The sequence below is a fragment of the Marmota monax genome, unplaced genomic scaffold (genome assembly GCF_021218885.2).
Source record: "Marmota monax isolate L192 unplaced genomic scaffold, Marmota_monax_Labrador192_F-V1.1 WCK01_AAM20220418_F8-fsc00137, whole genome shotgun sequence".
Classification (NCBI taxonomy): domain Eukaryota; kingdom Metazoa; phylum Chordata; class Mammalia; order Rodentia; family Sciuridae; genus Marmota; species Marmota monax.
The window spans coordinates 3,396,795-3,409,903 of NW_026692854.1; the positions used below are offsets into that span (position 1 = coordinate 3,396,795).

At 38.3% G+C, this 13,109-nt stretch overlaps 1 protein-coding gene across 10 annotated transcripts in view; it reads left to right on the top strand.

The window, feature by feature from the left end:
• Klf12 (KLF transcription factor 12) overlaps positions 1–13,109 on the top strand; it is a 438,833-nt gene that overhangs the window by 189,915 nt on the left and 235,809 nt on the right. For all 10 annotated transcript variants that reach the window (XM_058580971.1, XM_058580972.1, XM_046449453.2 and 7 more), the window contains one exon: positions 553–642. In XM_058580971.1, coding sequence (XP_058436954.1) covers positions 553–642 — 90 coding nt within the window. The remainder of the gene's footprint in view (positions 1–552; positions 643–13,109) is intronic.

Below are 13,109 nucleotides of genomic sequence, written 5' to 3' on the forward strand. Positions count from 1 at the left end.
GTGTTTGGGGGAATGATGATGTAGAAATTTTCACTTGATCAGAATTGCCATGATGTAAAAATTAAATGAGTCCAGAATTATATTATCTTGCTTTTAAATTATTTAAGCTCTGAGAGTATATAAATTATTTTAAATCTTATTTTCTCTTTTATGAATGCCTGTACACAGGGCAACCTCTAGGACTAAGAAAGAGAAAAACTTGGCTTATATTTCCTTCCATTCTTGAGAAAGTATGATAAATTGTCAGCTTCATAAAAATTAATGTAAGGTTTCCACACTGCAGTTTATTACAGGCTGACCTCCAACCCAGAGGTCAGAGGATCAGACTGATTAATTCAACTTCTTGGTCATTATTTCAAATGAAAGTTCAGAGTGGGGGATAATTGGTTATGATGATACCTTCATTTAATTATACTTCATTGTTAAAGAATTAGGTTAGCGGTACCAAAGGTACTACTAGGAAGCAAGACGCTATCAGATGTCCTCTTTTGATGCTGTATAACTAAATCTCTCTCTCTCTCTCTACTCTCTCTCTCTCTCTCTCATTCTCAGAATATCAACACCTTTGAGAACAGAATGTTAATGCTTGATGGGATGCCGGCAGTCAGAGTCAAAACAGAGCTTTTGGAATCTGAACAAGGGGTAAGCAGAAGTTTCCAGTGACGCCTGCCTCCTTCCCTTTTTGATCATACCCTTTGTATCCAGGGCACCCAGAGCACCTATACGTTTTCCCACTGTTTGCATTTTTCTCAAGTAAAAATTACCTGAGATGGTGGTTGGTTCTCACCCAGTTTTAACCTCGACTGTTCCTCCCTTGGAAGGAATAGCATCTTGAAAACAGGGAAGCACAGGGACCTTCTAAGAATGATTACATCTCTTTAAATTTGGTGGGTGTTTTGAAAAGCTAATAAAAACCCACCACAAAGGGAAACATGAAGAAATGAGATGAGAATTTAACCTCATGACAAAAACAGCTAGGTTCTAAGTTAAGAAGTGTCAGAGCCCAGGGAGTGGGAATGTTATCGTTTACTGGATGAATTTCTCTTTTGACCTTGGTATTTACACCCTCCCCCCCCCCCTTTTATTTCAACTCCAGGAAGACTAGGGAATGGTTGATGAAATTGAGGTCAGTGAATTTGAAAAGTACCTAAAAACAAAGAAAGTTTATATGTATGTGGCACATTACCTAATCAAATTGATGAATTAATTTATGGGCACTGAAAATATAAGGACTAAAACACAGGTTTTATTTTAAGGACATAGGACATTACATTTTATATTTGTCAACTTTATAGCTCCACTAACGTAAAGCATACAGGTAGTATAATTGATTGCAGAATTGCTGTCCACTCTGTATATATAAGGGGGAAAAAAACTCTGCTGTGTGCCTGAATGCATGTGGGCTACCTGTCTTATTAAACCTCCAGCACTGAGACACTGCAGATGACTGCTACAAAGACATAAGTAAATGTATAATCTTTACCTTTTTAATATATCTTTTTTCAAAAATACTACATTAGAATCAGCAATGTTTTGTTCTTGGAAACTCAAAAAATATTTTAGACATGAATAAAAATGTGTTACAGAAAATCAGTATGAAAGTTCATCTGTGATTCCACTCAAGGGGTGGGATACCAGTGTACCAAAGGATTTCATGATGGCTGCTGAGGTTTCAGATCCACGTAGTGGCAGTTAGAGGGTCTCAGTAACTTTGACATTGCTGAGCAGTGGGTGACAAGGTATATGACATCTCAACATAGTGTCTCCTTTTCAAAGTAAGAATGTGTTTGTTGAAACAGATCTGGTTATGGTAGAGGATGGCATTTCACTTAATTGTTCAGTGTTGATTTGTATAACTCTGAAATGAACTTGGTGGAGTATGTTAGCCATTGAAGCTTAGTGTAATGACACACTCTCAAGGAGCCAGCCCAAGGCTGAGGCAGTAGAGCATCATAAAGGAGAAAACTGTGTGGCAGTTCTAAAAGTTCATTGTCCCTAGACAGCCTTCCATGAAGAGTTATGTGCTCACCTGGTTTTCTGGCCAAACTGTATGGTTAAACTCCATAGATCCTTCAAAACATCTAGATATTTTTTTAACCTTGATTAGTTCATCTAACCATAAGAAGGGTTTATTTCAGTTTTTTAAAAAATTCTGTTGTCTCAATTCATTTCTCAAAGTCTAGATGCATTGTCATGAGTTTAATAAAGTAAATTTGTGCACAGTTCACAGACATCATTACATCTCATTCAGAGAGGATGGCCTTTTTTATTGGTGAGGGGGAAAAAAGTGAAAAAGCAATCTGGGTTTCACAGTGCTGCTTTCATTTCATGATACTTTCTTTAACTTGAATAGCAGTAATTCCATTCAAACTGTACATGTTAGAGGAAGGCAAAAGCTACAGAACACCTGCAGTCAGAAACTATTACCTGGACCAATGGTCAAAGCCAAGGTAGAGTGTTGTTGCCAACAGCCTGGTAATCTTTAACAGTATCCAGAGAATTCTTCACCCTTTACTGTCATCATTTTTCGATTTCAAGGTAATCTTTTTGTGAAAGATTTAAGTGTTCAAAAAGAAAAAAAAGCCAATGCTTGTAGAGTTTTTACAGTGTAAATAAGAACCCCACATTACATTGTTTATAAAGAGCATTATTTTGTACTTAAACAGGGAAAGGAAAAACTGTGGGGTATTACTTAATGCCACTTCAATAAAATCAATTTTCTCTTTCGTGAGTGGGGTAGATGTTGATATTTTAACCCTAATTTAAATTGTGCATGTTGGAGGGAAATAAAAACTTTAATATTTTTTTCTTAGTTTTGTATGAACTTCTTAAATAGGAGAGGGATGATTTCATTCTCTCATAGTAAGGCTTCAAGAGAAACAATTTGCAGTGTTTATTAAAATATATTGGACTTTAACTTTTTATAGAATACAATAATTTAAGGTATAAAATCTGAACTTGAATGATTTTCAGTTTTGGCCACTTCACTGGATTTTTCATTGGTGATGATGGGGCAGATGGTATATATCATATAATTTCAGAATCTCATGCCTGCTTTTAGGAAGAGTGCTAGAATTTTGATGATTTCATAATTCTTTCCTTATTTACAATTAAAGACTGGCTGAAGATTGATTCTTTGAAAACAAATGTCACATAAATGGGCTATTGAAATTTAAATAATCCTTGTGTGATTATGGGATTTTTAAAAAAAGTATGACATGTTGTTTACAGCAAACAAAAAATTAGGTAAACTCACTGTATCACAGTAGTGACTGAGAGCCCAGAGTTGGTATGGTGGTTCAGTCTACTACCACACTGAAAAACCTAGTTTTGAGATTTTATCCTTGACACAGGCATTAACCTTAAGTCTTTGGGGGAAGAAAACAGATACTTTTTTTTTTTTTAGCATTTTTAAAGATTCACCACTGTACCCAACCCTGTCTCCATGAACATGCTTGTTCTAAGTAGTCCCTCAAGTCTCCCCCTTTGAGCTGGTTTCTGCAGGTGTCCTGCCCCTCCAAGAAATTCATGACCTGATGAGCACATTTCAGAGCTTAAAGGAAGACCGTGGACCATGCCAGGCCAGGTCTCCGAGAAGTTCTGGCTGCTTTGCCCTGCTCTCTGAATGAACATTATAGCATGTGAACTTGGTCACGTCTCTTCAATCAGACTGTAAGCTTTTAGAGGGCAAGAGCTGTGTCTTAATATTTCTTCCCTGTATCTCTGGTAGTTCCTGATACATGGTCATTGGTCAGCAAAAACATGATTTATTCAACTTGTCTACACACTATAACTAGCATTGTAAAAAATATACAACCCATCAATAGCTAGTTGTAAACCTACTCTGTCTGCTTCAAAGGGTTATTGTGAACAGGATAATCAAAATTGTAACTATTGGAAACACACATTCTCACTGGTGGTGCAGGTCTCAGTCTTGCAGCTGTGTGAACCAGATGGGCATGGCAACACAACAGCTCCAGCTCTGGGCACCTTCTGTTTGGATTTCTCCAACTCACAATTCAGTTGTGTGATATCTAAGTCGATTATCCTGAAACGTGACTTCAGTTTTCTTCGGGCTTGTTGGTAATATGGTGCATGCTGCTAAGCAGTCTGTAGGAAGGGCATGCGCTCTTGTGATATGCTTCAGGGGCACAGCAAGGAGTGTTTGAGTGACTTTATCTTTGACCTTATGTTCTTATGCCCTGCTGTTACAGGAACTTCCCAAATGCTGTCAGCCTTTGGATGTTCTAACATGTTATTAAGCAAAGGACTATAGCAGGAAGAAGAGTTTTGGAACTTCTACACTCAGATAAGGCAGTACACAGAGAAAGGGCACTGCCTCAAAGACATAAAACACAATTTTATTCTTGGCACTGCAGTTTACCAGCTTGAATGACATGGGGAAGTTTCTTTATATCTCCAGGCCTCTCTGGCCTCATCTGTGCAGTGGGGGTATAGGAGTCGGCCTTTGCAGGTTTCGCCTGACAATCTGATCCTGGGGAAGAGCAAGGAGGGAGAGAAAGCATTTCTAACTAGGAGTTTGACAATCTCATTACAACAAAGCTACTTGTGAGTGAAAGTAAATATGTAAGACTTTAAAAGGGAGACAGACTTGAATTCACCTGCTTGTTCAGCCTGGTACTAGTCTAGAGGAATAGGTTGTCTTCATCAACACGGTCACTTCAACTGGGAGGTGAACACTCAGGGTTATAAGAGATAAGAGACTGCCTACATGTTGCCAGTGGTGAATAAATATTTTCCTTTTGAAGAAAAATGGGAGTAAAAGGTCATGTCATGTCCATTTCTCTAGCTGTGAGTTTCATGAAATATTTAATATAGATTTTGGCATCTATGTTACCCCATGCAGATTTAAGGTAAATCTTAAAACCCTTATTTTTTTCACTTTAATTTTTATTTAAGTACTTCTGTAGAATTGCTTCAAATCCTAATTGGATTTTATCACCTGGCACAAAAGAACAATAAAATGAGAAAATAATCATAAGTGTTATTATTCTTTGGTTTGATAATGGTATTTGTCCACACCTTTAAAAAAATAGTTCTTGGCGCATATACTTTTAAGATACCTAATGAGTTGGACACAGTGATGCGAATCCATGGAATCCCAACAACTCGGGAGGCTGAGGCAGGAGGATTGCAAGTTCAAAGCCAGCTTCAGCAACTTAGTGAGGCCCTTTGCAGCTTAGTGAGATCTTGTCTCAAAATAAAAAATGAAAAGGGCTGGAGATGTAGCTTAGTAGATGAGCTAAGCTTGGATTCAATCCCCAGTACAAAAAAAGATTACTGAAATATTTATAGTTGGAATTGTAAATATGTTTTGGATTTGCTACAGAATTAACTGGGAGGGGAGAAAAGATAAGGATAGAGATGAAACAAGACTGGTCATGATCCTGTCATTACTGAAGCTCGCTGACAGGTAAGGAAGAGGTGTTATTTATTCTACCTCATTTCATATATGTTTGGAAAAAAAATTTTTTTTTGTATTAGGCATTGAACCCAGGAGCACTCTACCACTCAGCTACATCCTTAGTCCTTTTTATTTTTAATTTTGACACAGGGTCTCCCTAAGTTGTCAATGCTGTCCTCAAACTTGCGATTCTCTTGCCTCCACCTTTATTGCTGGATGACAGGCTTGTGCCATGGCTTGTTTGAAATTCTTTAAATTGTTTTAAAAAGAGAAAAGACCTCTTTAAATTAAAAAAAAATGTGGGAAAAAATTACTTGGGTGCAGCTTTGGCAGTGTTGGAGAAAAACACAAACATCCCTTGCTTGGCCTCCCATATTGTCTCCTAAGGCCCACACCTGTGTGGCAGGTGTGAGAGCACTACTCTGCCTTCCTGTGCCACCTGAAAGGTGTTGTAGCCCTTGATTACCCACCCTCTGAATTGTGGACTGGCATAGAAGAGTGGCAGTAGTGTGGTACTACCACTAGAGAAGGAGACTGGGTGTTGCAAGAACTTTAAGTGTTCCAGGCTGCCTGTAATTAATTAAGTGGCAAAAGACTTCAGTGTTTCCACTTGGGAGAACCTACAGCCCTTTGCCACTACAGCCCAGTAGCGAGGACGGGTGCAGGGGTGGGAGTGGCAGGGATAGGTTCATATGTATGCTCCAGGTCTCACTAGCAGAAAATATCAGCCCTGCTCAATACAGATCCCTGGAGCACTCTCATTTTCCAAGTAGGACAAAAGAGGGCAACGGGGAATTGGTCTTTTCCTTGGAGGCAGCTTGCAGTAACTTTACTAAACCATCCTGTAGGACATTCATAACATAGTGTGGAGGATGATTCTCTATCAAAAAGAGCTGACTGGCTTCATGAAGCACCTCTAATGGAACTTGCCAAAGAGCAGAACTTAGGTTTTATGATTCTCATTATTCTTCCTCACCGCAGCCCAGGAACTTATGAATAGGCAGCACTCAATAAATGGTGATTCATTCCGAGACTGTTTGTTGTAAGCAGAAGCCTGTTTGCCACTCTATAGAATGGAGAGGAGTTTAAGACTGGTAGTGTTTAAAAAAAAAAAAAGAAAAAAAAAAACAAGTTTTAGGCTTAATAAAGAAATATAGACAGATGCTATGGAATGCTTGTTTAACAGCCAATTGCATTAAAATTCAGTAGCATTTTGATGGCAGGGGAGAGGGGGACCAACAACAAACCTAACTTTCCCTTTGTAAACCTCTATGTTTAATTTCACATTAAAGATTTAATGTACATTTGTGCATAAAGGCTTAGTAAGACAGTGTTACTTTAATGACAGAGGTGAAGCAAAGTCATTTGTTAAAAATGCCACTTGGATTCCACTCTAGCAGAATCTCATTATTTCCCCTCCTACTGTGGAACAGGGCCTGGCATTGCTAGTAAATTGGTAGAATTATCTTGGAAATATGAATTTGCGTATCATTTAATACTCTCTGATGACCCACTGCTTGAGGTCTTTTGATCTGTAGTGAAATATTTGCATGTCACTACCTGGTTCCAAAGACCAGTGTGCAGAAGCACAGCTTCTGCTAATGGGAGAAGACTTAAAAAAAAAAAAAAGAAAAAAATTCTGCACTTAGAAAATGCATATTTTAGGGAACAGATATCCTCCACTAAAGATGCAGAGTTAGACTGATTTTAATAATGTCAGAATGGCCAATAAATGTATTAATAGAAAGAATGGAAAATCAATGAGCTGTGATAGTAATTACAGATAGTACCCAAGGGAAATATAGCAGGCAGACAAATTCTTTCCCTCAGGGCCTGCCCTGGGCAAAGCTGTGAAGTTGATCATTCTGCCCTGTTTCTTTCCCTTTAGCAATGTACTTTCTCCTTCAACTTTATTCTCTAGTCACCCACAATCCTGAGACTCCCCAAACCCTCTGATTGTACCCCCAATGGTTCAAGGAACCTATAGATGACCAGTTGAAACTGCAGTCTCATTAATAGTAGAATGTAAAATGTATCCTTTCTAAAAGTTATTTGCATTTTTATAGGGTCAGTCCTTTGTGAAAAGGAATACTTCTTACAGAAATTTCATGCTCCAAGTAATTTGGGGATTTTGAGTTGAGGCAAATTAACCTTTCAAGAACATTTCAGCTTAGGGAAGATGGTGATCTACTTGTCTTTTGGTTGAAGAAGAAAATATCAAAAAATTTGTACCACAAAGTATGTATTTCCCTCTATCTGGATGTGTCTTCTTGTGCTACCATTTGCATACTGATTCAGAGTGTATAAAGCACATCCTCAAAAAAAAAAAAAATCCTATTTAACCCTTGGAGGACTTTTACTTCTGATGACGAAAGAGTAACTCCTGTGGGAATTGACTTCCTGCCATAAAAATAGAAAACCAAGCAGAGTATTGGAAATATCTTTCACATGTTGGACAGCAGGCAATCATCTTTGGAAAAGGAGTGAGAAAAGAGTCAAACTGGAGACAGCGTCTGGGCTGAGCAGGGAGAGGAGGGCTTGTAGTCTCCTGGGTTAGGCAGGGATTCGAATTGGGGGGGATCAGAGCAGTCAGCTCTTGAGAGGAACAGAAGGGAGTTGTACAAAGAGAGAATATGGAGATCTTTTAATTTATTTTTTAGGTGTAGCTGGACACAATGCCTTTATTTTATTTACTTATTTTTATGTGCTGCTGAGGATTGAACCCAGGGCTTCATACGTGCTAGACGAGCGCTGTACCACTGACCTCCAACCCCAGCCCCAGTATGGAGATCTTTAGAGGGTCCCTGAAGGGTTTTGCAGAGAACTTATCTTTCTGTGAGTGGTGGAAGGCAAGAAGACCAACTGGAAGGCACTAGGCCAAACAATTTCTGGAGCACAGGTGACGTTCACACAAACCAGAGTGGAGAATCAGGTTCATATCTGGGGTGTTAGGAGAGATCTCAGAAGGGTCACAGCTTAATAAAGGGTTTAGGTACACTTGGTCCCAGAATAATCTGATTGGAACCTGCCTTGACAAACCTTAGAAGCAACAAAAGGATTTCAGGTTCCTCGACGGTGTGCAGAAGAAAAGAAATCTACTCTAGAGTTTTAACATGAAATAATGTAAAAATCAAGTTTTAGCATGAAATATTGTAAAAATCGCAGTGTCTGGCATTTAGAATTGCCAGATGTGTAAAGAAGTAGGAAAATACAACTCATGACCCAATGAAAAAGTGAGTCAACGGAAACACACCCAGAAATGACAGAAATACTGAATTCATAGGCAGGATTTTATAATCCAAGATTTAAAGGAGAACCTGAACATTATGACAAAATATTAACTGTGAGGTAGGAAAAATGTATCTTAAATTTAAAAATAAAATAGATGGCATTGATACATATTGCAGAAGAAGAAGATCAACGACTGAGTCAAGAGCAATAGAAAGTATCCAAAATAAAGCACTGGGAGAAAGACTGAGAACGAAGAACTGAACCTCCATGAACAAACGGGGAGGAGTGTCAGCTTGTATGACGTGTACAGTTGCTTTCAGGAGGAGGGGAAGATCAGAAGTAGTATTTGAAGGAATAATAGCTGAACATTAATCCAATATGAAAGAAAGTATAAACCCACAAATCCCAAGAGGTTCAGAGAACCCCAAGCAGGAGAACCACACCATAGTACATAATAATCAAATTTCTAAAAATTTTACCTTCATGACTTTTTTTTTTAAAGAGCAGCCACAGGGGGAAATCATTTTATAGATGAAGAAATAAACTTTTTGTTAGAAACCATTTAGGACAGAAGAAAGGAACTTCTTCAGGCCTAAGGAAAGGAAAATCTGGTAGAAATTCAGTTCTAGACAGGAAGTGAGCATTTGAAATGGTATGAAATATTTAGAACACCTTTTTAAAGACAGTTGACTACTTAAAGGAAATATAATAAGAATGCATTGTATAGTTTAAAACCTTGAAGGAAAATGACTTGATAGCAGCACTGAGCAGGGGAATGGATGTTGTCGTAGGATTCTTATACTGTAGGGAAGTGTAGACTGTAATGAAGGTAGACTGTAATGAAGGAAAGTATAGTCAAGCATGGTGGTACATGCCTGTAATTGCAGCAGCTCAGGAGGCTGAGATAGGAGGATTGTGAGTTCAAAGTCAGCCTCAGTAAAAGTGAGGTGCTAAGTAACTCAGTGAGACCCTGTCTCTAAATCAAATACAAAATAGGGCTGGGGATGTGAAACAGTGGCCGATTGCCCTTGAGTTCAATCCCCAGTATCCCCCCTCCTCATAAAAAAAAGTATATATAGTAGATACAAGAACAGCTATGTACACACAAAATATCAGGTAGTTATTAAACCAGCAAAATGAGTTGAAAACAATATTTGGGTTATCCAAAAGAAGGAAAGCAAAATAGGAAAAATGAACAAAGAACAGATTAGAAGATTGGGGAAAAAAAAAAAAAAACTCTTAAGAGGCAAAAATATGTATGATATATAATGTGGCCAACTTATTAATAGCTTTTATTTAATAGCTGTTTGCTTTTACTTGTGAGGAAAATAACCTATATTGTTCTCCTATAACATTTTGAAATACTTGAGAAAATATTTACCAAGCACCTAATAGTTGCAGTTTGTAAAATTAATCATCTTTACAGTGTTCCTAGTTATTATAAAGGACCCAGGTAAGGTCTTTGTAAATTGTTTCCAGGTGAAATGAAGTTGTGAGTTTATGAGCTGGTCCTGCTTTTTATATGTGACTGTTTGCTGAAAATTTTCAGCTTGCCTGTCACTGGAATGTGTGGTGCCCTTTGTGATTGCCCCTCATCTTTATCATCTTGACATTTTGTTTGCTTCCTATATAGTGATTCCAGTCTTCCCAAATAGAGTTGTTGTTGTTGTTTTAGTGTACATTTCCTAGACTCTCTTGCTGCTAATGATATGGCCATGTGGCCAGTCATTTGCAGCACACAGGAAAAGGATGCGGAGCGAAGCCTAGCAGAGTGATCTGTGTGTGCACATGCGGTGGGTGGGGGGCGGCTGAGGCAGACTTTCTGGCATTAAATACTGGGAGGCAGCAGTAGTGGTATTTTCACTGAAGAGACCCAGAGTGCTTGGTTTTTGTTCTACCCGTGTTGTTCCTGGCTATGTGGTATTCAACTCTGATTCTCTGACCTATCAAGCTGTTACTTTAAAAAATCTTTCTCTCTCCACTTAAATTAGTCAGGGTGGCTTCTGTTGTTTGCAAAGTGAGATTTACTCGCTTTCCTTGTATCAAATCTTCTCTCAATAATTCTGGGAATAAGTGTGTGGATTCTGCAGAAAGACTGCCTGTATTTATGTCCTGGTCACAACATTTTTCCCATGACTTTCAAGCTACTTAATCCTCCATCTCAGTTGTTTCTTGTTCTGTAAAATGGAGATGATAATAGTACCTATCTCATGAAGTTTATGGGAGGATAAAGGAATTGACATAAGATTTTATTAGGCTATTGCTGAAGCCTGAATCACCCTCTCTGTTCCTTCATTTCAGTCGTGGTTATTTTGCAAATCTCAGCACAGACTCCTCCTTCCACAAAGCATTCATTTGGTCTCTCTCCTCTGTACATTTATTAAGTCTATTTATAGCCACTACTCTCCTGACTTAGTACTTAATTGAGCTCAAATTGTGTCTTGTATATTAACTCTCTTCTCAGCTTGATTTCAGGTATGTTCATTTGTTAATTCAGTCTCAAAAATGGAGTGGGTCGTTGGTGATAGAGGTCAGCAAGAAACTGACTTGAAGGAGCTCCATGGTTTATTTGGAGACTGATCTTAACATTAACGTTCCCAGTAAGAATATTGGGAAATGAATAAAGGGTACCATTTATGGCCACTTCTAGGTGTTGGTCATTTATATTACCTTATCTAACACCCCTAGTAATCTTGAAGTAATCATCTTTCTTCACCAACAAGGACAGCTGTAATCAACAATCATTAAGTTCAGTTCATACAGCTACTCTGTGTCAGACAAACTGATCTTAAAAAAAATGATGCTTTTCTATGATGCTAAGTTACCATTTTACAAATCTCAGAAATATCATAGTGATGCAATCATGGGAAAACAATTGATTTTTACAGATCTTGAAGAATCATTCTCATTGTTATGTTTCATGAAAAATACTTACTGAAATAATCTCGTCTTGCGATTAATTTGCTGAAACTGATGTGGTTAATCTAGTTTCCTTGGTGTTTGAAAAGTACTTCCTCTGACTTCTTCAGAGTTCGCAGTCTATAAAGAAAAGTAAATGATGGCTAAAAGGACTGCCGCGTATCTCTGTGCCCCTTGCAGAATTCAGAGCACTTTCTTGTGTTTCCACTTGATGTTCACATCAGTTCATTGGTAAAATGGAACCAGGCATTGTGAGTCCTGTTTTTCACTGGAGAAGCGGAAACATGATAATGAAGTCACTTGCCCAGAGCCCCTGAGAGATAATCAGTGACAGTTGTGATATTATAGCCCAGGGCTCTAACATTTAGCTTTAAGCTAAAAGGTTTAACTGCCTGCATATTTCAAGTGCCAGTACTTATGTACCTTAGGGATTTTAGTAAGGATTGGGGGTAGCCTACCTTGAGGACTTAAATGGTATAGATTAGTCCTGGTATGCAGCAGTGCTGGCCTGATGATGGGGGTCAAAATAGAACTGAGATTTGATGGTAAAAGTTTAGAGAGAAGGTGTAAAGAGAAAATGGAAAGACATCCTTGGGTATAAATACTGTGGAAACAGTTTATCCTTTTGTAGCCTGTCCCTAGGTATTGATGGATGTTTTTTAGTAAAATGAGGTATAATTCATTCTTTTGGACCACAGATATCTCATACTTTTAATGTAAAGGAATTCTAGCCAAGTACTGCTCCCCAGCCCCCAATGGCAGGGGCAGGAGCAGCCTCTAGGGATTTCAGCTCCCATTTGTGTGGGACTGAAGTTTCAAGCCTGTTCAGCTATTCCAGAATTCATTCAGATAAAATCGAGATTATCGGTCCTTGTTCACATAAAGCTGTGTTATTTGGTTAGACAGTTGACTTTCATGCTTGACACTTTGAGATTCTTTATGCCATTTCAGTTATCAATATAACTCCATTGTAGTTCTGCGTAATACTTTGGGAAGAACCCATAGGGTTTCCATGGCCCGTTGCTTTTCATGGAACCAGGGAGCTGAGTGCTGCTTTTTCATGTTATCATCCGACTTCCAAAACAGGGTAAGTGTGATTCTGTGGACCCTCCATTTGACCCAAACTGTAAAATCCTACAGGTGTGTGCTGAATTTGATCTAATTCTGCAGAGCCACAACTAGTTAGGTAATTAAAGCAGAGACACTGCCTGTACTTGAACCCAAACTATTCTCTATCTGTGGATCGTGAGTTAGAGTGATGTAGTATAGTTTTCTATAATACCTTGGGTTCCTTTTTATGTATTTAAAAGAAAAATCTGAGGGGACATTGAGCATCTACATATGCATAGGGTATACTTTGGAAGCTATGTGTATAATTCATGTTCCAGGATATTGCACTGTGTTACACATTTTGTTCTTTGAGGAGTTGGCATGCTGTACCTGAGTACTATTTCACATCTGTGTATTCTTTTGCATGCTTCAGAGTACTTTCTTACATGTTATCATGTGGTGTCTATATTTATTCACTGAAAAG